Source organism: Martes martes (assembly GCF_963455335.1).
Source record: "Martes martes genome assembly, chromosome: 13".
Lineage (NCBI taxonomy): Eukaryota > Metazoa > Chordata > Mammalia > Carnivora > Mustelidae > Martes > Martes martes.
In genome coordinates this window covers 60,305,796-60,333,663 of record NC_137901.1, presented here as the reverse complement: position 1 = coordinate 60,333,663, position 27,868 = coordinate 60,305,796, and the positions used below count along the sequence as shown (strand labels likewise).

The 27,868-nt window shown below is 41.9% G+C and overlaps 1 protein-coding gene across 1 annotated transcript in view; it reads left to right on the top strand.

Annotated features, from left to right (window-relative positions):
• Positions 1-4,279: 4,279 nt before the first annotated feature.
• The window catches only part of AFG3L2 (AFG3 like matrix AAA peptidase subunit 2), a 47,618-nt gene continuing 24,029 nt past the window's right edge, over positions 4,280-27,868 (top strand). The window contains exons 1-10 of the mRNA XM_080821023.1: positions 4,280-4,683; positions 9,041-9,140; positions 9,739-9,816; positions 14,495-14,601; positions 14,742-14,894; positions 17,449-17,523; positions 20,815-20,939; positions 22,698-22,971; positions 24,169-24,306; positions 26,928-27,081. Coding sequence (XP_080677149.1) covers positions 4,567-4,683; positions 9,041-9,140; positions 9,739-9,816; positions 14,495-14,601; positions 14,742-14,894; positions 17,449-17,523; positions 20,815-20,939; positions 22,698-22,971; positions 24,169-24,306; positions 26,928-27,081 — 1,321 coding nt within the window. The 5' untranslated portion in view covers positions 4,280-4,566. The remainder of the gene's footprint in view (positions 4,684-9,040; positions 9,141-9,738; positions 9,817-14,494; positions 14,602-14,741; positions 14,895-17,448; positions 17,524-20,814; positions 20,940-22,697; positions 22,972-24,168; positions 24,307-26,927; positions 27,082-27,868) is intronic.

Genomic DNA, 27,868 nt, shown 5'->3' with positions numbered 1-27,868 from the left:
AAATCTAGTGAGGTCAAAAATAAAATGCTATAAACTGTGATGTAATCCCAAACTGAGGCCATAAAAATGAGGCTGGATGAAGCAGAATGGCAAATCAGTGATACAGAAGACAAGATTATGGAAAATAATACAGCTGGAAAGAAGAGGGAAAGAAAGGTAATGGGCCACGAAGGTAGGCTTAGGGAACTCAGCAACTTATTAAAACATAATAACGTTCATATCACAGGAGTCCCGAAAGATGAAGAGAGCAAAAAAGGGGCAGGTGTTTTGAACAAATTATAGCTGAAAACTTTCCTAATCTGGGAAAGGACATAGACATCAAAATCCAAGAAGCACAGAGAACTCCATTTAATTCAACAAAAGTCAACCATTGCCAAGGCATATCAGAGTCAAATTTACAAAATACAGACAAGGAAAGAATCCTGAAATCAGCAAGGGAAGAAGTCCTTAACCTACAAGGGAAGACAGATCAGGCTCACAGCAGATCTGTCCACAAAAACGTAGCAGGCTAGAAGAAAATGGCAAGAAATATTCAATGTGCCGAATGGGAAAAAATATGCCGCAAGAAGTTTTTATCCAGTGAGGCTGTCATTCAGAATAGGAGCAATAAAGAGTTTTCCAGACAAACAAAAACTAAAGAAGTCTGGGAGCACTAAGCCAACCCTACAAGAAATTTTTAGGGGGACTCTCTGAGTGGAGAAAAAAAGACCAAAATCAACAAAGTCTGGAAAGGAACACAGAAAATCTCCAGAAACAGCGACTTTACAGGCAATACAATGGCACTACATTCTTATCTATAAATAATTATTATGAATGTAAATGGACTAAGTGTCCCAATCAAAAGACATAAGGTATCAGAATGGATTAAAAAAAAAAAAAAGACCCATCTATATGCTGCTTACAAGAGACTCACTTTAGACCTAAAGACAGCTGCAGATTTAAAGTGAGAGGATAGATAATGCTCTATCATGCTAATGGACATCAAAAGAAAGCCAGGGTAGTCGTACTTATATCAGACAAACCAGATTTTTTAGAAAAGATTTTTATTTGTTTATTTGACAGAGATAACAAGTAGGCGGGGGGGGGGGGGGACCAGACTCCCTGCCAAGCAGAGAGCCCAATGCGGGGCTCCATCCCAGGACCCTGGGATCATGACCTGAGTCGAAGGCAGAGGCTTAAACCCACTGAGCCATCCAGATGCCCCCAGACAAGCCAGATTTTTTTTTAAAAAGACTATAATGAGAGATGAAGAAGGGCATCATATCATAATTAAGGGGTCTATCCGTCAAGAAGATCTAACAATTGTAAATATTTATGCCCCCAATTTGGAAGCCCAAATATATAAATCAATTAATAATAAACATAAAGAAATGCATTTATAATAATGCAATAATAGTAGGGGATTTGTACACCCCCCTTACAGCAATGGACAGATCACCTAAGCAGAAAATCAACATGGAAACAATGGCTTTGAATGACACACTTACTAGATATACTCAGAACTTTTCATCCTAAAGCAGCAGAATACACATTCTTTTCAAGTGCACATGGAACATTCTCCAGAATAGGTTACATACTGGGTCACAGGTCAGGCCTCAATAAGTACAAAAAGTTTGAAATCATACCATGCATATTTTCAGACCACAATACTATGAAACTTGAAGTCAACCATAAGAAAAAATTTGGAAAGACTTCAAATATATGCAGTTAAAGAACATAAAGAGCCCTACTAGGGGCACCTGGGTGGCTCAGTGGGTTAAGCATCTGCCTTTGGCTCAAGTCATGATCCCAGAGTCCTGGGATGGAGCCCCACATCAGTGCTCAGTGGGAAGCTTCTTTTTCCCTCTCCCTCTGCCTGCTGCCCCCCATGCTTGTGCTCACTCTCTCTGTGTCAAATAAATAATTAAAATCTTCATATGATCTCCCTGATATGGGGAATTTGAGAGGCAGGGTAGGGGGTTTGGAGGGTAGGGAAGGAAAAAATGAAACAAGATGGGATCAGGAGGGAGACAAACCATAAGAAACTCTTAATCTCACAAAACAAACTGAGGGTTGCTGGGGGTGGGGGGGTTATGGAGAGGGTGGTTGGGTTATGGACATTGGGGAGGGTATGTGCTATGGTGAGTGCTGTGAAATGTGTAAGCCTAACGATTCGTAGACCTATCCCCCTGGGGCAAATAATACATTATAGGTTAATAAAAATAATTTTTAAAAAATCTTAAAAAAAAGAACATCCTACTCAAGAATGAAAGGATTAACCAGGAAATCAAAGAAGAAATTAAAAATCACATGGACGCAAATGAAAATGAAAACATGACAGTTCAGGGACGCTGGGTGGCTCAGTCAGCTAAGCATCTGCCTTTGGCTCAGGTCGTGATCTCGGTGTCCTGGGATTGAGTCTCACATCAGGCTCCTTGCTCAGCAGGGAGCCTGGTTCTCCCTCTGCCTGGTTCTGCCTTTGCCTGCCACTACCCCTGCTTGTGCACGCTCTCTCTCTGACAAATTAATAAAATCTTTTTAAAAAATACAAATAAAAATAAAAAATGGAAATACCATATGATCCAGCAATTCTACTTCTAGGTATTATCAAAAGAAAACAAAATACCAATTGGAAGAGATATACACACCCATATATTCATTGCAGCATTATTTACAATAGCTAAGATATAGAAGCAAATTTAGTGTCCATTGATAGATGAATGGATAAAGATGTGTCAGATGTGTGTGTGTATTTATATATATATGTGTATATATATATATGTGTGTGTGTGTGTGTATACACAAAACCATTTGCAACAACATGGATGAACTTAGAGGGTTTTATGCCAAGGAAAATAAGGCAGACAGAGAAGATTTCACTTCTATGTGGAATCAAACAAACAAACAAACAAACAAAACAAAGCAGACAGAGACTCATAGGTACAGGAAGCAAACTATTGGTTACCAGAGAGGGAAGGGTTGGGGGTGGGTGAAATAGGTGAAGGGAGTTAAGAGGTAAAAACTTCCAGTTATGAAATAAATAAGTCATGGAAACATAATGTACCGTATAGAGCATGTAGTCAGTAATATTGTAGTAACTTTGTATGGTGAAAGATGGTAATGAGATTAATGGGGATCATTTCATAATGTATAAAAATATCAACTCACTATCATGTACATTTGAAACTAATAGGGTATTGTATGTTAGTAACATTCAATAAAAATTTTTAATAATGGTATGAATTCACCATTGTTTTAAACAGTCCCCTATAGATGAGTATTCTAGTTATTTCCAATAAATTGTGACTACAAACCATGCTGTAATTATTAGCCTTGTGCTCACAGCATTTTATACCTATGCAAGCTGTCTTTAGGGTTCATTTCTATAAATGGAATATCTGGGTTAAGGAACACATGCATTTGACATTTAGGCAGACATTGCCAAATTCCCTTCCACACGCTGTCATCATTCTTTGTGCTCATCAGTTATTTCTGAGAATGCCTGCCAGTAGAGTGAGTTGTCAATATATTGGATTTTGCCACTGTGACAGGTAAGAAATTTCATTACCATTTCAGTGTCTGTTCTTCCAGATTTTTCCTGTCTATGTGCATACGTTAATAAATTTCTGAGGCCACCTTCGTACTCCTCCTCAGCCTCAACTCCTGCCTTTCCTTTTCCTCCCCATCAGCAACATCAGCTACCATTTATATCATTCCTACTACTGGCCGAGCTAATAGAAAACAGTGACATGTAAAACTTGGCTCCAAAGTCCTCTCTCTCCTCCACAGTCACGGTGTGTGAAACAGCGTGCAGTTCCATTGAGTTCATCTGGGAATCATTTCTCTTTCAAACGGTTCCCGATGGATCCAAGCCAGATGTCACAGTCTCAACACTTTTATGATTGCATTTAGCTCACTGATTTGTGATTATTTGCATTGCTCTCCTAGGGTTGGGGATGTGTGTTAGCATAGGAGCTCAATAAAATATTTCACGAGTGACACACCGAGTGTGAATGCCTAAAATGTCGACAATGGCCTCGCGCCCAAACAGGACAAGATCCGTCTGTCTTGGGAAGCAGCAGCCTTCGCGGCTCTCTCGTCGCTGGTCCGAGAGGGCCCCGCCCTCCAGCCCTCGATTCCGCTCGCCCTTCTGCCCTACGGCCACGCCTCCATCCCCGCCCCCATCGTCCCGCCCCCCCGCCCCGCCCACCATCCCTACGCTCCTCCCTCTAGGCCCACTTCCACGCCCGCCCTCCCCTCCACCCCGCCCACTGCCCGCTCTGGCCCTCCACGCTCCTCCTCCTTCGACCGCGCGGCTCCGGGAGCGAGGACGCTCCGGAGCCGAAGGAACGGCCCTAGACCTCTGCGCCCGCTCTGCGGCTGACGTCAGCACGCCGGGAGGGGTGGAGCTGGGAGAAGACGCGCGCGTCGAGAGCGTGGGCTCGACTGTGAGCCGGGGACCCGCGGCGCGGTTCGCTGGCTGCTCCGACCCGGTTCCCGCGACCCGAGTCCGTCCGTCGCCGCCTGTCCCGCTGCAGAGCCGCGCCTGCGCAGCGCCCCCGGCCCGAGCAGGCGGCGCCGGCGGCCATGGCGCACCGCTGCCTGCGGCTGTGGGGCCGGGGAGGCTGCTGGCCCCGCGGCCTGCCCCCACTGTTCGTGCCTGGCGGCCGCCTGGACCCCACCGAACGGTCCTGCCTCCGGACGGTGAGTCCCGGGGGCCCAGCGCCCTCCGGCCCCCGCCCGGCGCGACCCTCGGGCCTGCTTCCGGCCCGGGAGAGCAGGGCGTCAAGGTCACCGGCCCCTGGGCGCGCTCGCGCCTGTCCGGGCGTCTGGGGCGGGTTCCTCGCGCGAATGAGGCCGCGTGCGCTGCGTGTTCCGTGCCAGGACGCCCAGCGTTTCAGATCGATTTTATCCCGTGGTTCCCGTAAGCACGCTGTGCGTGTCAAAGCCTGGGTATAGAATTGGATTTTTGAAAACAGAATCAAATACTTGTGCGTCAGGGAGCTTCAAAAAGAATATCCGGGAGGGCCCTCTGACTTCATTCAGGACGAACCCATTTTACAGATAGAGCAAATGAGACCTGAGAACGTTAAGGAACTTGTCAGTCGTATCTCCAGTATAGGTTACCTTACTTTCACCTGCTCTCATGGTATTGGAAAGTAGCAGCTGTTGTGCGTGTGTTTAAGGGTTGGCAGCGTGAGCCTGATCTGAAAGCACAGGTTTTGGAGGTAAGCTACTCAGCCTTTCTGAGCCTCCATTTCTCCATCTGTAGAATGGGGCTATTGCTGCCATTCTGGGTCTGGCACATAGTAGATAATACATATTAACTATGATTATTAATAACATCATCTCCTCAGAGTAGAGAATGTGCTTTTTGTTGTATAAGAAGGCCTGTCTTCAGTTGGAGGCTGTTCTTCTGTTGGTAAGGAGCAGATAACAGGGCTCCCACGTGTGGGCTGTGGTAGTACGTTTTTCTGAAGTGATGATAGCCTGTTCTCACAGAACAGCAGCAGTAATCTGTCAAGTAAAGGTTCATGTCATGGGTGGGTAGTCAGTATCACCTATTTTAGCCACATGGTCTCTTGCTGTCTGCCGGTTTTCTAGAGACCAGCCTTAGCATTGGTTTACTTAGGGCCAAGGGGCAAATGAACACGGTGGTTAAGGCCCAGAGTCAGTCACAGGAACCTGTCACTTACTAGCCAGATGCCTTTGAGGAAATTATCTCAGCCTCTCCACTTAAAATGGAGCCTTCATGATTTTCTTTGAAAATCTTGCCAGTCTTGGAGTATCTTCATCTCTGTCTTACACTACTGACCTGCGCTAGGCTTAACGTTTGCATCACATCGTGTTGCCATCTTATTATGCCCTCTCCTTTTGTCCCTAGTGAATATTGGACTCTGACAAGTAAGAAGCAGATACGGATCTGCTCTTTGATTTTGCAGTTATGATGTCAGGAATCTTACCTGAACACCTTTTCTCTTTTGAGTGGCACTGTTGTCCTGTGAGTCTTGGATGCTTAGGTCTAAGGAAGTCCCCTGTGCTGACAGCAGTAGCTGATTGATCAGGGGTCTGTGACACATCCCTGGTGTTGCTTAGAAGATCTCTATGGGGACATTAGGGCATTGCTAGGGAGTCTGAAAGAACAGATTTGCCTTTAGGTTTGTGCCACTGTTAAAGGTCAGACACAGAAGAAGTATGATTCTCACAATTTTTCCGGGGAAAAGATTTTGGTATGAGATGTCCATTCTCAGATTTTATGCTCAGAGGAATAAGGACTGATGAAAAAGCTGCTAAACGGTGCTCATATTGGCAAACCTAAAAGCTAATCCTCTAATATGAGGTGCTCTAAAACTTAAATTTTGTGAGTTGGTATTTTTTCTTAGCCTTTGAATGGGCTTGGGTTAGATAAGCAGAGAAAAGTTTCAGTGATGGTGCCCTTAGAGAAAATAACCTCAGCGTTAAAAGCAGGTTCAGGATTGTTGCTAGAGGTATTCCGGGTCAACACGATTTGAAGATAGAAGGGAGTTTATTGGTCAGTAAATGTTTATGGAATATATGCCTTAAGCCCGATTCTGTACTTTACAGTGACAAAAAGACTTACCTTATATGGTGATGTAAAGAACCCTTACTCTCCAGTGGCTTTCAAAATAATTGGAAATGGTAATTTAAGTCAAAGTATCACCATACGATTTTAACAGTGCTTTTACATACATAACTACATTTGATCCTCATGATGGCATCCCTGGGAACTAGCTGTTTTCTCCTATTACAGATGTGTAGCTGAAGTTCCTAACATGAGATGTGTTAAAGATGTTCAAAAATTGAGATTTCTGGCTTTAACAAAATTAAAAGTTCTGACACCGTCTGCCTGGTAATTACAGGTTCTTTGAATCCCAGGCCTAGATGTTGCTTTTCTTAGGACGTCCTTAGGTCCCTTGAACATGTGATCACTTCCTCCTGTGCTACCTCTGTACTTGCATGGGCTTGGAGGTTTTGTAGTGCTGGTGTATTATACCATCCTTTAATAGATCTGTCCTCAGGACTCTCTCCCTTACCCTTCTGAGTTTCTTGGAGGTAGGGATCGATTCTGACTTCCAGACCCCCAGCACTTAGCAGCGCGTGGCCTGGAGTAGATGGTTCAGTGGATCATTGTGACTTACTGTTGCCTTATCCACCTTGCCTAACAGGTCATTTTAATCTTAATGGATTTGGTATTGGAAAAGCTTTATTTACTTTCTATACAGTCTTACTTATTATTAGTGGTGTTTTCTTAGGCCAAGTGCTCCCAGGGGTCAGGGAGGGCTTAACACAACAGAAGCTCCAAATTCTGTCAGACCAGCATTGCTGTCAACCAAGATCGGTGTCAGTGTTTCTGTCCTATTTTGCTTTGTAGCATTGTGTATTAATTTGAAGTTAAATCAGCTCATTCTTTATTACTTATTGACTTTTTTATTCACATCCCATAAAATTAATCATTTTAAAGTGTACAATTCAGTGGTTTTTAGTATATTCACATGGTTATACAACAATACTACTATCTAATTCCAGAACATTTCATCATCCCCAGAAAGAAGCCTTGTAACCAAATTAGAGTCACTTCCCATTTGTCTGCAGCCAGTTCTCTAGTCCTAGGCAACTGCCAGTCTACTGTCTTTGGATTTGTCTATTTTGGATATTTCATGTGGGTGAAATTACATAATATGTGGTTTTTGTGTCTGGTTTCTTTAAGTTAACATAATGAGCATAATGTTTTTAAGGTTTATCCATGTGGTACCATGTATCAGTGCTTTGTTCATTTTTTATGGCTGAGTACTATTCCATTGTTCAAGTATACCACATATCAGCACTTGATGGACATTTGGGTTGTTTCCACTTTTTGGCTCTTGTGGATAATGCTGTTATGAGCATTCATGTACAGGGTTCTGTGTGAACATGTTTTCCATTTTCTTGGGTTGGAGTGGACTGACCAGATCACATCGTGACTCTGCATGTAACATTGAGAATGCTGAACTTTTTCAAAATGGCTACACTGCTTCCCATTGTCACCAGTTCCTGGCGGCTCTGCTTTTTCCACTTTCTCTACATTCTCACCAGCACTTTTAATTGTCTTTCTGATTATAGTCACCCTGACAGATGCGGATTTGTGTTGTTCTCTTCCCCCCATCAGACCACAAATGAGGCAGTGCTGGTGGAGACTAATACAGATGAACTTCTCTGTAAATATTCTCATCTGTATTTAAAAGTTTGTTCTCAAAAATGATGAATTTTCACTTTGCCAGGGGATAGGATTTCTTGAAGTTTTTCCACTGCCACATTTGGATGTATCCCCTCAATGCACCTTGCTTTTAATTGTGAACCTAAAAAGTTAACAGGGAGTTTGTTCAGCTTGTTTATGTTACACTTCCAATTTACCTAGACAGTATTTAAAAAATAACTTTATAGCCAGTTATGTTATTTAAAGCAGAGATGTGTCTGTAATGGGACTTGCATAACCTGCATTCTCTCCAGGATGACAATGTATCAGGTATCTTCAGCAACTGTTACTAGTGTAAGGATTATCAGTAATGTGGACCATAACTTCCTCATCCTGGAATGAAGATGAATTTACAAGCACTGCTGTCATGATTTCAGGTGAATAGTTTTGGTTTCAGGTGAATAGTCTTGCCGTTTTATAAACCCTGCAAATGAGATAGCATGAAGGAGCAGATTTTCTATATCAGTTTGTCTTTTGAGTGCTACAAATTGTATAAACAATGCCAAGGTGAATGTGCTGGTGAAGAATAGTAATTGGGCCACAGTTCTAACTCAGGCAGGATTTTGAAGTGTTCTTGTCTTCCGGATCATAACTTACGTGTCTTGGTTCAGGTGATGGAAATAGAGAGGCACAGTCCCAGGCAACCAAAGTCCTCCCCTTCAAAGGGCGGAGTCCCCTATGGTAGTGTGTAAGCACCTGTTGAGGGGAGAAACATTTCATTCACTTTGAGATACTAGGAAAAGAAGTCCTTTCAAATGTTTTATCTTGATATAACTTTTATGCTTTCATGTATATGTTATGTTGCAGCTTTATCGATATGCTACAACTCAAGCAACAACCAGCAGAAATTCTCTTTTGACAGATGTAATTGCTACTTATCAAAGATTCTGTTCTCGACCTCCAAAAGGTAAACACACTCAGGTGTGATCGTAATGTTGTATAGTCTGTTAAAAATGTGCCAGGAGTAGAGTGTCTGGGTGGCTCAGTTGGTTGAGCATCTCCCTTGGGCTCAGGTCATGGTCCTGGGATTAAGCCTCATACCAGGTGTCAGGCTCCCTGCTCAGTAGGGAGTCTGCTTCTCCCTCTCTCTTTCTCTGCCTCTCCCACCTACTAGTGCTCTCTCGCTCTCAAATAAATAAAATTTAAAAAAAAAAAAATGATGTGCCAGGAGCAGGTGTTTACTAATAGATGCATAGCTGTTTCAGGTTGACTCTTAAACTTCTTTCTCCTGTAAACCACCCCCTACCTACTTCTGTCTGATTGCAGTGATGAAAATGTATTCCATTCAATTTTAACACTTTTGTAGGTAATGAAATTGGCATGCAAATGAGGCTTTTTTTCTTTATCACCTCAGGTTATTTACGCATTGAATTACTTCTACACATGAAATGCTGTGTTTTGAGCTTTAGCGTTTTAATGGTGTATCAGCTTTAAAAATGAACATGCATATATGAAACCTAATGAATTTTAGTTTGAGGGTGTGTTTTTTTTTCTTTCTCTAACAGGATTTGAGAAATACTTTCCTAATGGAAAAAATGGGAAAAAAGCTAGTGAATCTAAAGAAGTTACAGGAGAAAAAAAAGGTACCTTTTAAAAAGATTATGTTTAAGCTTACTACTTTCCTCTAGTATATAATGTTGTTGATCATTTTCCCTGAACAAAGGAAGTGTTCTCCTAAGGCAGTTGTGAAGTCGAAGGTTACAATACATGCAAAAGTCTACAGACCCTGTGTTTCATTTCACCTTACTTTTCTGTTCATTCTTGTCATTTTCAAATTGAATTAATTTAAGTGCACCTTAGAGATATTGATCAGTCAGTATCAGTCATATTTATTCCTTTTATTTTTAATGTTATGTTAGTCACCATGCAGTACGTCATTCTTTTTTGATGTAGTGTTCCAAGATTCATTGTTTACATATAACACCCAGTGCTCCATGCAGTACATGCCCTCCTTAATACCCATTACCAGGCCAACCCATCCTCCCACCCCACTTCCCTCTAAAACTCTCAGTTTCTCAGAGTCCACAGTCTCTCATGGTTCATCTCCCTCTAAATGCCCACCCTGCCCCCCTGCGCTTAATTTTTACCTACCTTCTCCCAGTGTCCTCCATGCTATTCTTTATGCTCCATAGGTAAGTGAAACCATATGATAATTGACTCTCTGCTTGACTTATTTCACTCACCATAATCTCCTCCAGTGCCATCCATGTTGATGGAAAAGTTGGGTATTCATCCTTTCTGATGGAGGCATAATACTCCATAGTGTATATGGACCACATCTTCCTTATCCATTCATCCGTTGAAGGGCATCTTGGTTCTTTCCACAGTTTGGCTATTGTGGACATTGCTGCTATGAACATTGGTGTGCATATGGTTCTTCTTTTCACTACATCTTTGGAGTAAATACCCAGTGGTGTAATTGCCAGGTAAAAAGGTAGCCTTATTTTTAATTTTTTGAGGAACCTCCACACTGTTTTTTAAAGTGGCTGTACCAAGTTGCATTCCCACCAATAGCGTAAGAGGGTTCCGCTTTCTCCACAGCCTCTCCAGCATTTGTTGCTCCTTGTCTTGTTAATTTTTGCCATTCTCACTGGTGTTAGGTGGTATCTCAGTGTGGTTTTGATTTGAATTTCTCTGATGGCTAATGATGATGAACACAGACAAATGTCTGTTAGCCATTTGTATGTCTTCTTTGGAGAAGTGTCTGCTCATGTCATCTGCCCGTTTTTTTGACTCGATTATTTGGTTTTTGGGTGTTGAGTTTGAGTTCTTTATACCTCTTGGATATCAACCCTTTGTCTATAGTGTCATTTGCAAATATCTTCTCCCATTCCGTGGGTTGTCTCTTTGTTTTGTTGGCTGTTTCCTTTGCTGTGCAGAAGCTCTTTATCTCGATGGATGAAGTCCCCAAAGTTCATTTTCGCTTTTGTTTCCTTTGCCTTTGGAGAAGCGTCTTGAAAGAAGTTGCTGTGGCCGATGTCAAAGTATCATTTGAATTTAACTGCAAATTTTGTCAATATATTTTACACATCTAAATCATTTTTAAAATATTTAGAAACCATATACATGCATATGTATCTGGCACATATTTTGATATAGTGCAGTGTTTTTCAGAATGTTCCTCAGAACCTGTATGAGCTTGGGTTTCAGATAGGGTTTCTTAGAGCTTGGTGGCTGGGACGACTGTGTAGACCCTGAGTCTCCTGTTCCCATTTCACATGTGCAATAACATTTAGCACAATGCCTGTCATATTTCAGTTGGCATCTTTGTTTTTAGGGAAATGTCAGGAAAATTATAATACAGTCTTTGTTTTTTTGGGTCAGCCAATGGAAAAGCTTTATTTTAACAACCACATACAGAAGGTGGGTTTTACTTACTTATTTTTATTTTTTTAGTAATATATAATGTATTATTTGTTTGAGGGATACAGGTCTGTGATTCATCTGTCTTACACAATTCACAGCACTCACCATAGCGCATAACCTCCCCAGTGTCCATAAGCCAGCCACCACATTCCTCCCACACCACCCTCCACTCCAGCAACCCCCAGTTTGTTTCCTGAGATTAAGAGTCTCTTATGGTTTGTCTCCCTCTGTGGTTTCGTCCCATTTCATTTTTTTCCTCTTTTCCCCCATGATCCTCTGCCTTGTTTCTCAGATTCTACATTTCAGCAAGAGCATATGATAATTGTCTTTCACTGATTGACTTATTTCGCTAAGCATAATATCCTCTAGTTCTGTCCATGTCATTATAAATGGCAAGATTTCGTTTTGGGGGGGCTTTTTAATGGCTGTATAGTATTCCATTGTATATATTTACCAAATCTTTATCCATTCATCTGTTGATGGGCATCTAGGCCCTTTCCATAGTTTGGCTATTGTGGACACTGCTGCTAAACATCGGGGTACACGTCCCCTTTGGATCACTACGTTTGTATCTTTGGGGTAAATACCCAGTAGTGCAATTGCTGGGTCATAGGGTAGCTCTATTTTCAACTTTTTGAGGAACCTCAGTACTGTTTTCCAGAGTACAGCCCTTGTTTTTAAATGAACTTGGTTCTAGTCAGAGAGACAAATACATGTTCAGAGAATGCAGGGAGTGAAAGCAAGGCCAGGGGCTAAGAGAAGGGAGCAGCACTAGTGTGGCCTGACTGGAGACATGGGCAGTTTGTATGTACAGTGTTTCCCAGGGCCATGGTGGCTCATCTTTTTATCTTGGTTTGGGGGTAGATTAAGGATAATAGGTCCGTTTTTGAAATAGAGCCTTTTGTGTTACATTTTCCACATGTGTTACACTCCTGTCCCGGTAGTAGGGAGTCTTCAAAAACAACTTTAGAAACGCACTGTACTTTGTTTCCCGGCCCTGCACCTCATTACAGGTAGGGCTTGCTTCTCTCAGACCCTGCCTCACCTAAGACAGATGTGCAGAAGCCCCTTGTGTCCGTGATGGTGGGGTGACCACGTCAGGAACTCTGTGCTAGGTAGCTGCAGCCTCCTGTCCTGCACAGTAGAGGGGTCGCTGCACGGTGGTTGAAGATGTTGGAGTAGTAGTTGTGATTCTATGAGAGGATAGAAAGTGGGGTGGCGGGATGTTAATGGCGTATTGGTTTCCCAGGGCTGCTGTAACAGAGCTGCACAGCTGGGTGTCCTGAGCAGCTCAAGTACGTGTCTCCCAGTTCTGGAGGCCAGAGATCCAAGCTCAGTATGTTGGCAGGGTTGGTTTTGTCTGAAGGTCACGGGGGAGGATCTGTTTCAGACCTTTCTCCTTGGCTTATAGGTGACTGTCTTCTCCTTTGCTGCCTTGTCTCTGTGCATTTCTGATTTTTTTTTTATAAGAATGCCCATTATATTGGACTAGGATCTACCCATATGATCTCATCTTAAACTTGATTATTTTCCCCTGAAGACCCTATTTCCAAGTAAGACCACAGTGGGCTAGGACTCTCAACACATGAGTTTGGGAGAGGACACATTTTCATCCCGTAACAGAGACTAATTTCAGATTGTTGCAAACTAATTTTAGTGGGTAAGGTTTTTTGTTTGTTTTTTTGGGTAATTATCAAAATCATGCCTCGCTTACAGAAGAAACTGTGACAGTATTCAGTTCAATGGAGTGGGAACAGGGAGCACCTCCTTTCTACCTACAAGTGGGAATTCAGAAATTCGTTTACGTTCACCTCAAACACAACTCTGTCACTCTCTCAATGTCACTTAACACTACAACCAGTTATTTACCAAGTTTCTTAAGCTACACTTTTTTAAATCTGTAAAATGGGTACAGTAGCATACTCCCCCAGATGTCGGCGTATTGTGCAGGTGTCACGGGATAGTGTGTGTAAAGTGCTGGCAAGCTTCCTCAAATGCTAACTCTCTGTCAGTCTCCTTTCTCACTGCAGACTCATCAGTTGCCATAAGCTATTTCGCAGGAAGTCCTTTTTTTGGATTTGTATAAGGTTTTGATTTTTTTCAAAGACTGAAACTTCCCTCTATTTTTTGATACTACCCTATAAAATAGGGAAGATGACATTATTCACATGTTACTGTTCCTATCTGACAAGAGCACAGAGAGATTAAGTAAAATCTCAAGGTGTCAAGGTGATTTGGAAACAAAACTGGATTCCAATCCCAGATATGCTTCTCATTCCTCAGTCAAGGTCAGAATGTGTTCTAAAGCCACAGTAACAACAAAATTAACGCTTCTGTCTCCCAGGAGTATGGCTGTTCTGTGCTCAATTATTTTTATGCTTGGTTTAAATCTAGTTGAGGTATAGGGTTAGATTGCCTTACAGAACTTCGATGTAACTATCAAATAATGAAGCTAACATTTAGTGTGGCCTGGTGAAAGTCTGCCTCCCTTGTTTTATAGTAACATCAAAGACATATATCTGAGTTGCACAGAGTGAAACAGTATTTCCTTCAGACTCATCCAGACTTTGAATACCAAGTGTTGTCACAACACTGTAACACACAGGCCGATTCCAGAATTTGCTGGTTGATGAGTACCTGAGACAAGGGCTGCTGAAGGGTTTCCTATTCCTGATTCCCAGAAATAAAAGGCCTGCGTGTATTTCTAAGCATACAATACAACACAGAGGTCACAGCTATTAATAGTTGGCTCTGGGTATATCTTAATGAAAAAAGATCAACAAGTTATTGTAAGAACTTTTGTAGTAAGTCTTTTATTAAACTATATTAATGGAAACTTTGTTGAGAGATATAAAATCTGCTGTGTTGGTATATGTGCTCTCTGTTCATGAACAGAATCAAAGCCAGCTGCTGCCTCACGCCCTTCTGGAGGAGGAGTTGGTGGTGGTGGAAAACGAGGTGGCAAGAAAGACGATTCTCACTGGTGGTCCAGATTCCAGAAGGTGTGATTCCAAACTGGGTATTAATTTGGAGGGTCTGGGGTGGCCGCAGGAGAGGTTGGTAGGGATTTGTGGCCAATATAGCCTAGATTATGTTTTGTGACATTTCAGTCTTGACAGAGACTGTCTCCTTCTTTGCCCAGGGTGACTTTCCATGGGATGACAAGGAATTCAGGATGTACTTTCTCTGGACTGCTCTATTTTGGGGTGGAGTCATGTTTTACTTCCTGTTCAGGAGTTCCGGGAGAGAAATCACATGGAAGGACTTTGTCAATAACTATCTTTCCAAAGGAGTAGTAAGTATTTTATGGGAGCGGTGGTTTTTAGTGGTTTCAAAGGTGAATTCAGTAGATTGCACCAATAAAGTAACAGTCAGCTAGTTATGCAGCTTGTCCATTGTAAAGTTACTATTTTCATCTTGATTTCTTTCTTTTTCTTTTTTTTTTTTTTAATTCTGGAGAAAGTACTTGCAACCAAGAACCCTGTTTGTTTTGGTCCAGTAATCCCCACATATACCACAAAATCCTTTTCTTTTGCTTCTGCTAGAACCTAGCTTTTGTCTTGCTCCCGCCATCCTCCATCTACTTTTCCTGTGTGCTCCTTGGTCACCTCTTCCCCCCTGCTATAGTGTGCCAGCCTCTCCTGGCTCTTTTATGCCTCCAGGGCTCTTAATCTCCCGTGGCTTTAGCATTGGGTAAGTAAGGGGCAGCGGGTGTTGAAAGTGAAAACAGGTGGGCTCTAAGCCCAGGCAGGGCTGCTCAGGAGCCTTTGTCATACCAGCAGGTCTGTACCCAGTGAGACTATATTCCAGTATCTTTGAGATGCTGTGGACTGTAAGACACGTTACTTTATGTATTCCTGCAAAAAATTTAGTAAGCTGCCAGTGAAACTATAAAATAATACCGGTGTCAAACATACCCTAATTTCTCAAGTTAAAATATAAAAAATGTCCACCTTAGAATTGATTAAATGAAGTGATAGTGAGAGAACCAGGCTGCTGTGTCACTGGGGAAATTTAACCTCTTGGTACTGGGCTTTTCATCAAAGAACATGGATAAAAATAAAGGTGAGATAGTGATACTGGTAGCATAAAGAATCAAAAGTTGTTTTTATTTTTTTTAAAGGTATTATTTATTTGAGAGAGAGAGAAAGTGTGCAGGGGGAGGAGCAGAGGGAGAGGGACAAGCAGATTAGCACCGAGCGCAGAGCCCAACTCAGGGCTGGATCCCAGGACCCTGAGATCACGATCTGAGCCTAAATCAAGAGTCAGAGAGGTTCAACTGACTAAGCCATCCAGGTGCCCCTCAAAGGTTATTTTTTCTTTAGGATTTTATTTATTTATTTGCCAGAGAGAGAGAGAGAGATCACGAGTAGGCAGAGAGGCAGGCGGGGGGTGGGAAGGGGGAGCAGGCTCCCCGCCGAGCAGAGAGCCCAGTGCGGGGCTTGACCCTAGGATCATGACCCAAGCCGAAGGCAGAGGCTTAACCCACTGAGCCACCCAGGCGCCCCTCAAAAGTTATTTTTAAAGGTTGTACAGTAAGGTGAGTATGGAAAAAATGGAAACAATTATTGACTCAGATTTTTGAGGCAAATGTTTCTTGTGGAAGCCAAGATATTTATGTATATATCCCAGATGTTGGGAGAGCCTGCTTTCTAAGGAGTGACTCGTGTATGTGTGTGTGTGTGTGTGTGTGTGTGTGTGTGTGTGTGTGTGTGTAGGGGGCTGTAGCCATCCTTCCGAGTGTGGTGAGAGGGCCTTGGGGGAGATTCTCCAGAGAGGCATCTCCTTTTGACCCCCTGGTTCTTTGAAATCTGTCTGCTGTTGTCCCAGAAGTTTTACGGGGAGTAGTCACTCCTTTCCAGATGGCGTGCCTTTAGGAACGGATAGTCCCCTGTCCCAGCTCCTCCTGGAATTACCCAGGGCTCCCTCACTTTCCATTTTTGACTTGTACCTTTCAGACTTCTGCCAAAGTATGCTTAATGACAGCAGGAAGCAAGCCTCTTCCAGAGGGCTCATGCTCCAAGTCAACTCTGAACTTCGGAGTGAGGATTTTAGTGTTCTTAAGAACCCTGTATAGTTGGGATGTTATAGAAAAAAAAAATAAAAGCTTATTTCATTTTATACCCATAGAATGGCAAAATGAAAGTCTTCTAATAGCAAGTGAGACTGAAGACCAATAGGAATATTTTGTTGTGCATTGTGAACTGGAGAGCAGGTTCACAGTGTCTAGTAAAGTACGTATATCACACAGCCCAGCCTTACTGTATCTAGCTACAGGTACACATCCAGAGATATTTTTGAAGATGTGCCTAAGAGTGTATATGCAGGACTGTTCGTAACAGTATTATTAGAGGTAGCAAATGTTTTGAAACAGCCTAAATGTCTATTAACAGGAGAATGGATAAATAACTTGGGGTGTGTGCATAAAATGGAATACTGTGCCGAACTGGCTGGTCAGCAAGGGTGTATCTCACAAATACGAGAAGAAGGGGGAAAAAAAAGTTGCAGAAGAATATATACCAAGCAGGACTGTTTTTAAAGTCCTAAAGACAGGCAACAGCGAGTGTATATTTAGGGTTTCATCTGTGCGTGGCACAAGCACCAGGACATGCTTTGGAACAGTCAGCACCTAACGCCGAGAATGGCCATCTCTGGGAAGGGGATATGACTGGGGGCTTCAACAGTGTTTGTGACGTTTTTATTTTTTAGCTTGGAAGGGGAGCATGGGTTTGTCATGCTTCTTTGTGTGCTTAAAATAACTACCATGCGCGGTTTTAATGTGCTTGAGAGACCATCTCAAGTCTCTTCTGTAAATTTATGTCTGAATATTTAACTTTTTAAAATTCCAGGTAGACAGACTGGAAGTCGTCAACAAGCGTTTTGTTCGAGTGACTTTTACTCCAGGAAAAACACCTGTTGATGGGGTAAATGATTTTATTAATTGATGTGGATTAGCTATAAATTAACTTCTCAGATCTAGAGTTGAAAAGCAAGCATTCGTCACATTGCAATAGCTCTGTGCACTGGAGATTCCAGAATTAGGCAGCACAGTGATTGCAAATTTCACTACCATGAGTGAAGATGTGAACGCTGTGTATGTAGCTGGGTTACAAAAACTGGGTCAGCTTTGGTTTGGTTTTGGTAATCATTTGGCTGTACATTTAGGAAACCGTGAAATCCATTTTTCAGTGTTCTGGTATCTATGATTTTTCAAGACTGAGTAAACAGTTGTTTGGTTAGGGAAAAACTGTTAAATCTGAATTGCTTATGTTTTGAGGTAGGTTTTTTCAGGTTGGTTTAAGAAGCATTCTGATCATCTCTCTCCCAGTTGTTATGTGATATTGGATTATTTTGACTTAAATTTTTTTCTGATTTCAAAAAGAATTTGTATATCTGGTCCAACCAGTTTGAACTCTACTATAGACACCCTAGACCAGGTCGAGGGGATTGTGGGGGAGGGCAGCAGAGGGGCAAATGAGGTTCCCAGGGGTCCCCAGCCTTCCATGGGCCTGCCTTTGAGGGCTATCCCTAGTCCCTTGGTGTTCTGCTGTCTTACCACCCTCCCCCAGGACCAGATCTCTTTACCAGGTTGCATCCCTCCTTCCAGATGATTTTGGGGAGACACTTAAGGAAAACTAGAACTGATGGTGACCCTCTCTTTCTGAAGCACATCAGTAAATAGAGGAGTATTTGTAAAGCTGTATGGCTCTGGTATTTCGGTCACTTGTAGGAGTACTTTTACCTGCCTTCATTTCTGCCCCTCTCCCCATTCTCTTTACCTTATGATGAAATGTGCATTAATAACCACGCTACTTTTTTTTCCCCCCAGAACTGTTCCTCAGAGTTTTAGTGCTGGAAATTAAATTGGCACTCCTTTCAAGAGGACAGTTTGGCAGTGTATTTATCAGCGGTTTTGAAACACACACTCAGTCATGTTGCTTCTAGGACTGTATCCTAGGGAAGTAAGGATACATGTAAAGATGTCTATGCAAGGATGTCCTCCAGAATGTTGTTTCTAGAGCAGAAAATTGGAAATCGATAAATGTCCACAGTAGGCCCCTGGTTATTGTTAGGGGCTCCTCATTTCTCTTTAGTCTTGCCGCTAGAGCAGTGGCCATAAACATTTGTGTATTGAAATTTATACTATTTTATTATAAATTGCTTTATTTTTGTCTCTCCTTTATATCGCAGTTAAGGTTTTATATGAATTTCAGAATTGTGCGTGTTTTAAGATCATAAAGGGGATATTATGAAATCTTGAAGGAATGGCATCAGAATTGCTAATAGTGTTTGTCTCTGAGTGTTGAGGTTACAGATGCTTCTTATTTTCTTTGTATTTCCTTAGTTTTCTACAGAGGGCATGTATTACCTGTTTTATTTATTTATTTATTTTTAAAGATTTTATTTATTTATTTGACAGAGAGAGAGAGATATCACAAGTAGGCAGAGAGGCAGGCAGAGAGAGGGGGAAGCAGGCTCCCTGCTGAGCAGAGAGCCTGATGCAGGACTCGATCCCAGGACCCTGAGATCATGACCTGACCTGAAGGCAGAGGCTTTAACCCACTGAGCCACCCAGGCGCCCTTACCTGTTTTATTTAATAGAAGACTTTATTTTGAGCTTTCAGAGGCAGAAAATTTTCAGTGTCCTGCTTCTAGAGTAGCAGTATCAGTTGCTGTGTTGTATAAGCACAGGCTTTGCACATTAACTCTCCTCTTGACTAGCTCTATGACCTAAGTCCCCTAAGCCTGGGTTTCTTTACTGCTAAGATCAGAACCGCAATAACAACTCTTTAGGGTTTAGTGCTAAATGAGATCATGGGCATCAGTGGCTTTTCGAACTTCAGTATCTGAAGAATCACGTGGAGGGCTAGGAGCCACCCTCAGAGCCCCTTAACTAGATCTGGTCTCCAGATCTGCTGCTGGTCCTTTATCTGCCCTGATTCTCTAATAGGAGTCATGCGTCTAGCACAGTGTCCAACTGGAAACAGGCGCTAAGTAAGGGAATGCTCAGTCACACGTACTTAACCTGTTACTGGCTTGTTGGGGGCTTGTAACCACAGGAATTTTGTAGCTTTGAAGTGAACAGCTTAGCAAGGACCGTTGTTGTATAATATAAAACTTAAGAAAAAAGTACATGTATTACAAAACTTACTCTCCATCTTTTGTTTTTCGATACTTGGAGAGAAATACCAGAGTGATATCCTCCACTTAGTAGCACTGGTTGGTGGGAGGAATATGGGATGACATGTTACTCTCTTCTGTGAATTGTCTGAGTTTTATATCCTAGATATATTATTTTGATGAACAAAAAAACCACTTTTTAAAGCGATTACAGGTTTAAGGAGGAACAGAGTCTTTTTGTGGTATAAAATGCAACTACTACTTGCTGAGTGCTTAGAGTGGGTTTTGGTGTATTAGAAACTCCGTAAGTGTGAGTTGTTGTGGTAAGTAGGTGTGTGGTTGTGGAAAAGGGCCGTGTGATGTGCCAGTTAGGGTCCCTGGCTCAGGAGCCAGACTGCTTGGGTTTGGATCCAGCCTCTTACTAGATTTGTAACAATGAGCAAGTGAAGTCACCCCTGTGTAGTTTTCTCGTCTGTAAAATGGGGACAGGAAGAGGGCTGATCGTCAGCCAGTAAACATTGAGCACAGCGGGGAATACTTATGTGCTGGTGCTGGAGGGTAAGTAGCCATTGCCTCAAAGCCTTCGGCTGTTCCTCCCTAGGGCCTCAGTAACTCGCCAGATCAGGTGAATAGGAGAGTAACATCTGGCACAGCGAGGTACGCCTCTGTTGTCGTAGGCTGGTGGGGGTGCCTTCCTAATGTTCAGATTTTGAATGTGACTTCTGACGATAGAACCTACTTCTTAGGGGATTTCTGAAGATGGAAGGAGTTCATGTATCTGAGGGACTAAGAGGGATGCCTGACATTTAGTAAGTGCTAAGTAAACTTTAGCTGTTGTTATTGTGTTATAGTTGTAGAACCACTAAGGAATATTGCTTAAGAAATGCTTATTGGCAAGGATTGCCAAGTGTTCTCACTGAGTGAAGCTTAATTGCTACATCATTAAAACCAGTCTTTTATTATCATTGGGTTTGTTTTTTTCAGTTTCTAAATTTTCGGTATTTCTGAGAAATCCTTTAAAAATTGAACCTTCCAGTAAATTAAACTTTGCTTCCCTTTTGTTCTTAGGATATTTTGTTTTTGTGTTTTTATAGCAATACGTCTGGTTTAATATTGGCAGTGTGGACACCTTTGAGCGGAATCTGGAAACCTTACAGCAGGAATTGGGCATAGAAGGGGAGAATCGGGTTCCCGTAGTCTACATTGCCGAAAGTGATGGGTAAGAAGACTGTTGACCAGGCCTTGTGCAGCTCACTGTGTGTTCCGTCACCAGGTGGGGGTACAGACAGCATTCTCAAACAGGCCTTTCTCAGTGTAGCCAGACTTCTTGTAAATCATTGGTAATTTACAGGGTTTTGCTCATGACTGATTTTCTACACATTCATATTTATCTTTGATTAAGCAATAGATTGGGGTATGACCATCCTTTAGTAGGATTTTAGCATAAAGAGTCCTTTTGTGTGAAAGAGTGGCGTCGCCATCTTTTAACCTTCATTTACATTTATGTTTCAGAGTTCCTCAAGAATTTTAAGTAGCTCTTATTCCTTTCTTGTCAGAACTTGCTTCTTCTCTTAGGGCTTGTCTTTAATATAACCACTTACGAGTCTTAGTCTTTCAGGAAGGGCCCATTGATTTTAAGAGTCACTTGTCTTTCAGTTCTTTGGGGATCATATTGTCTTTGGATACTTAGCCACATACTACACTGGGTAGATTTCCTCACGGTTGCTTCATTCGCATTGAGGTGTACCTCATTATGGAGTTACCAGTTCAAGAGCAAAAGTAGAAAGAAATCTTAAATTTTCTGAATATGTAAAAGAGCAGAAAAACAAATTGCTAGTGTGCTAATCGAGCTGATGTTTACTCTGTTTTAGAGACTTTCTTACGTCTCAGTTTCTGCAGACCTAGTTTCCCTCCATTATTTAGATCCACATAGCTATCGGGGTGGTTTCACATAGGCTGTGTCACTTAGCCGCCAGGGCTGTTGTATGATCAGTTAACTTTGCTGCTGAAATGTTACAGAAAGTTTTGTTGCACCATTTTTTAAACTTTTACTGTCAGTGTGTATTTTTTTGCCCTCTAGAAATAAACCAAAGGTAGTTTTCACGGTTCTTACTGCCTGCTGTAGGGGCATTTAAACTAGTGTAAAAAAATGAAAACTTAGAAAGTAGATCCTGGTTTTGGTTTTTGTTTTGTTTTTGAGCTAACTGGTCTACAAGGTTTTGACCCAAATTTCTTTGGGTAAGTTCAGCTAAATTGCTTATATTAACCGATACGAGTACAATCCTTACCCATGACTGTTTTGAAATTTACTAAGGCAAAAGGCATCCCCCAGCTTTACGTCCTCTCTGAGCAGGGTCGTCCAGAGCAGGCACGAGTCTGAAGGACAAGTGATTGCTCCCCCGGGAATCAGGCTCTTAAGTCTGAACAAGCTGCACAGCACTCATCAGGCGATAGCTGTCACCATTGTACACGGGACTTTGGAAGCTGATCTGCTGTTAACTTGGCAAGGATTTGATGTTTGGAAGACATCTCTTTAGAATAAGTCAATGTATTCCAATAAGAGAACTGGAATTTCTGCCCAAGCTAACACCAGATCATATTAAAAATGTTAAAATTTTTAAGTAATTCAAAGAAATGTTTTTGAGCTGTATATATAATGATAGTAAATTACAGTTAGGTCTGTATTGTGTATAAATGGTGATTATCGGGGTAGAAAGAAAATCTCAGTAGACATCGCATAAAGAACAGCTTTATCTTCGGTCTCATCTTCTGCAATTCTACATCAGCGGTATCAAGGCACTAAGGTTCTCTTCGTGCCTTAGACAAAATCTTAGAATAATTCAGTTTTTCTAAAAATAGAAAATCTATACAGTTAATATCCTAAGCAGTTATCAAAAAGTATATCTTACAAAACATTTACAAAGCCAAAGGTTAACAGACTTAAAAACATGTCAGTGTTGTGTGTGGTTTCCTTCAGCTCGTTTCTCCTGAGCATGTTGCCTACAGTGCTCATCATCGCTTTCTTACTCTACACCATCCGAAGAGGGCCTGCCGGGATTGGCCGGACAGGCCGGGGGATGGGTGGACTCTTCAGTGTTGGAGAAACCACTGCCAAAGTCTTGAAGGATGAAATAGATGTGAAGTTCAAAGATGTGGCTGGCTGCGAGGAGGCCAAGCTAGAGATAATGGAATTTGTGAATTTCTTGAAAAACCCAAAGCAATATCAAGATCTAGGAGCAAAAATCCCAAAGGTAAAGTGAACTTTCAGAAGATTATTTTCAACTGATTAACCCAAAAATCTTTTGAATTACTTCTTGATCTCTAAAGTTATAATTTTGTGAAGTTTGATGACTTAGGATAAAGTATCTGTTATTCTCCTTCTATCTTACCAGTCTTTGCTTGTTATTCCAGGGTTTTTTCAGGTCATTTATTCTGTGGAAATGTTTCTGCTTGCAATACAGTGTGTATATACCTGGAAAGATTTGTGTTCTCTCCCCTTGGAAGCCTTCCCTGATTTGCCTTTTTTGTTCCTCCAGTCAGATTTAGATAACCCATCTCTTGGCAAGTGTGCATGAAAGCACATTGTCCCCTGCTGTCACCCAGTTATCTCTCCCTGAGCAACTCTGAGCACACTCTGCCTGTGTGTGGCACCTAGACTCAAACTCACACAGGATTTGGTAGAGAAGAGATAGGCAACACTAATTCAAGTCTTCCCCCCATCCGAGGACTGCTGACGATGGGTTGGGCTTACTGACCTTTGTACTCCAAGAGCCAGGCTCAGTCTTTAAGTAAAAGAATCCAGAATGCTTCATTATTTAAAAAATCCATTAATAAAGTTTCCTTTAAAGGAATCCTTTGTAAAGGAAATCATGATTTCCATGTCCTACCTATATGGATTAAAAAAATCATATTTGATAATTTTTATAATTGGTTGTTAGTTTCTTAGTACCTGTGTGCATCGTACCTAAGCATCTCCACAGCTTAAATAATGCTGCTGTTCGAGCAAGCACATTTTCTCTTTTTAACTATGTTCACAATTAGTCATTAGATTTTTACTTCATTTGTAAAATGTTAAAGGGAAGAAAGTAAGCAAAATGTAATTTGGGAGTGTGTTGTTTTGTGTCTCCTTGACTTACTTAAGTAAACCTCAGTTGGTTTATTAGTAGATATTCAGCCTAAGTCTAAAGGTCTGGAAAAACAACACTAAAAGTCTTAGAAAACAGGCGAAGAATTTAAGATTTCACACTTACTAAGTTTTTAAAATGTCTCTAAATAATCCTTTTCTTACTAATATAAAAATGTTTTGCCATAGTTCAGATGTTTTAAAGAACATTTAGTATATGTCAGTAGAGTTTATAGACAGATTTATATTTCAGAATTGCCTGCGGATATGCAATTTACTTGTCTGAAATTCTAGTTAAAGATACTTTCCTTTTTTATATCTGAAGGGTGCCATTCTCACCGGTCCTCCAGGCACTGGGAAGACACTGCTAGCTAAGGCCACAGCTGGAGAAGCCAACGTCCCTTTCATCACCGTTAGTGGATCTGAGTTTTTGGAGATGTTTGTTGGTGTGGGTCCAGCTAGAGTAAGTCTTTTGTTCTGTTACAATGGCACAGCTTCCACACTCTTCCCCTGAGCGTCCCCCCAAATATGGAGTTGGTAATGATGACCCTGCCCCAAACTAGTGCAGTCTGTTAATTGGGTTGTCTTTTGACATTGAGTTGTGAGAGTTCTTTGTATATTCTGGGTAGTAAATCCTAACCAGATACATTATTTGCAAATAATTTCTCTCATTCTGTGGTTTGCCTCTTCTCTTTCTTGATAGTGAAGCACAAAAGCATTTAATCTTGATGAAGACTAGTGTATCCATTCTTTAATTTTTTTTTTGCCATTGCTTAGACTTTGATATCATTTTTAAGAATCTGTCACCAAACTCAAGGTCATAAATACTCACTCCTATGTTTTTGTCTAAGAGTTTTATAGTTTTAGCTCTTACATTTAGGTTTGTGATCCATTTCGAGTTAATGTGGCATAAAGTGTGAGGGTCCACTGTCACTCTTTTACATGTGTGTATCCAGTTTCCCTAGCACCATTTGTTAAAAAGACGATTTCCCATTGAATGGTCTTGGCATCCTTGACCAAGAATAGATACATGGGTTTAGCACCTGCACTCTCAATTCTATCCCATTGACCTGTATGTCTGTCTTTATACCAGTACCGCAGTCTTGATTACTATTGCTTTATAGTAAGTTTTGAAATCAGGAAGTGTGAGTATGGATTAACTTTTAAAGCAGCACTTAAATTTTTCCTCTTGTGTATTTCATTAAATGTTCAACTTTTTTTTTTAAACACCTAGGAGGGGTAAAGTGCTATCATAGTTGTCTTTCCAGACATCAGGATACAACATATAATCAGGTGTTATGTCATCAACTGGCAGCATTTAAAAAACTTTTTTTTAATTTTAATTTTTTCAGTTAATGGCAAATGTGTTAATGATACATCATACTACTGATGGCATCTTAGGTAGAGTAGGTAGATTCATATGGGTCTTGTCAAGCAGCTCTAGGGGAGTCTGAAGGTGTTGTGTTGCTGATGTTGGACTGTGGCATCTGATATGGGCCGGAGCATTGGGGGTGACTGACGACAGGAGAGGAGCTGTGGGTGGTGGGAAAGCAGTGAATCTAATGGAGCGGAGACCGAAGAGGAGCTGGCCGTCAGAGAGGCTTGAACCCATGAGCAGGCCAGACCGATGGGAGGGGGTCAGAGTAGACTGGGAAGCTGATTGTATAGGAAAACCTTGGCAGTGCTGGCCGTGGCAGAGCGGAACAGAAAGTGATTGAAATAGGTGCTTCAGGGGACCAACCAACCAGGAACCACTGAGAAAATAATGTCCAGTGGGGGTGGGGTGGAAAAGGGAGAAATCAGGCCCAGGGAGTACTATAACCAGGAGGGTAATGTCTCTGCCCCATATTGAGAACGTCCATGAGCAGGGGTTTTCCAGCAGAATTATTTTGGCAGTAGTCACAGCATATGAGGTAGACTTCAACTCTCACGGGCCTGGAAGGAAAGACAAAAACCCTTTCCAGTTGAGAGCTTTGCAGGGTCAGCCAAATTAAAATTTAGGCAAGAGGGTGAAGGAAGTATTTAGGAAAGAGTGTGAGATGGCTTATTGATCACATATCTGGAGTTGAGTGGGGGAGGGCCTAGGTAACATGAGTTACCCTAGAGGATATGTTCAGAGAAGTAGAGCTGTGAAAACCTGGAAGTCCAGGGAGGAAAGGGTGATGGGGAGAATTGGACTTTGGTGAGTGAGGGGAAGAGGAATGTGAGGCATAGGAGATTGTTTCTGAAACAGAACTCTTGGCGGGTGGAAAGGTGTGGGGGCAGCCATTCCTTCAACCCACCTGAACTAGTGGCCTGAAGGGACATGTTCAGTAGGACAGAATATAGGTGCGGGGGCCCTCACACCTGCTCCAGCAACAGCAGGGCTGAGGGCGGGACACTGTCTAAGGCTGCGGGGTGATCCCTATGGGGGTGTGGCTCAGTCACTGCCTTCGCTGTGTGTGTGTGTACTGCCTAGATCTGTTAGTGAGTGTCTGCTTGTTAGCAGCTGCCTTGGGCATGAAATGCAAACCCCAGAGTAGTTTGAACTTTTAATCTGAATATAAAGTCTACAGTTCTACAGCATTATCTTTTTTTATTTTTTAAAGATTTTATTTATCTTATTTATTTGACAGAGCAAGCCAGAGAGCACAAGCAGAGGGAATGGCAGAGGGAGAGGGAGAAGCAAACTCCTTACTGAGCAGGGAGCCCGACGCAGGGCTCGATCCCAGGCCCCTGGGACCATGACCTGAGCTGAAGGCAGAGGCATAACCATCTGAGCCACCCAGGCGCCCCTACAGTGTTAATCTCTTTGTAGGGCAAAAATGTGTAGTATTAAGCTGCTATAAAAATAACAGATATTGTTAGTGCCTATGATATATACAGTATCTTACGATACTGTAGAAATAATGTTTGCTTACCTTAAGACAGTTACCTACCAACTTTATTTGCCACTTCCTTGCTTATAACTTTTTAAATATGTACTGTACAGTATAGTATGTTAACAAAAATATTTCCTATTAGATGGAAGCATGATGTTTATTTTAGTAGGAGGAAAATAATATTCACTTGTCAAGTGACTCTAGTGTTTATATTTTTATCCAGGTCCGAGACTTATTTGCCCTTGCTCGCAAGAACGCCCCCTGCATTCTCTTCATTGACGAGATAGATGCCGTGGGAAGGAAAAGAGGAAGAGGCAACTTCGGGGGGCAGAGTGAGCAGGAGAACACACTCAATCAGCTGCTCGTGGAGATGGATGGTGAATATTCAAGTCTTTCGTATTTTATTTTATTTTTCTTGGTGTAGAACATTTATTCCATGAAACACTCAAAGTGTAGGTCAGAGGGAAATAATTTTAATCAAAGCATTATATGTTTTCTTTCTTTTTTTAAAAAAATTAATTAATTTATTTGACAGACAGAGATCACAAGGAGGCAGAGAGAGAGGGGAGGGGAAACAGCCTCCCCGCTGAGCAGAGAGCCTGACATGGAGCTTGATCCCAGGACCCTGGGATCATGACCTGAGCCGAAGGCAGAGGCTTTAACCCACTGAGCCACCCAGGTGCCCCTACATGTTTTCTTTCTACATATCTTGCTTTGTATTAGGAAATGACATTGCGGTCCATTTCACTAATGGATCACAAAAGTATTTACAAGAAAATATTAAAATGACTCAAACACAGAAGGCAAGATGGGGTGCAATAAACTTTTTTTCAGAAATCGCTACCTCAGTGCCCACCACACACTAGAAGAGAGTGAAATAAATAACAAGGTTCCCCTCAGTCACAAGTTTCCAAAGAATTGGAAAAGGGGAACAAACAGGATGAAAACGGTGTATGAGAGGGAGAGGATGTTAGCACTGCTTCAATAACCAGTCCGTTCTGAACGAAGTAATCCTCTCGTAGGTGCAGTAAATTCTGAACAGGGCTTAAACTTTAGGGCTTAAACTATCCTAAAGTTTAATTTAAGAATACCTTAACAGTCAAAGTCACTCTTTCACTGAGTGTAGTAAGAACCTCTTTCCCCAAACCACTGATGCAAACAGAA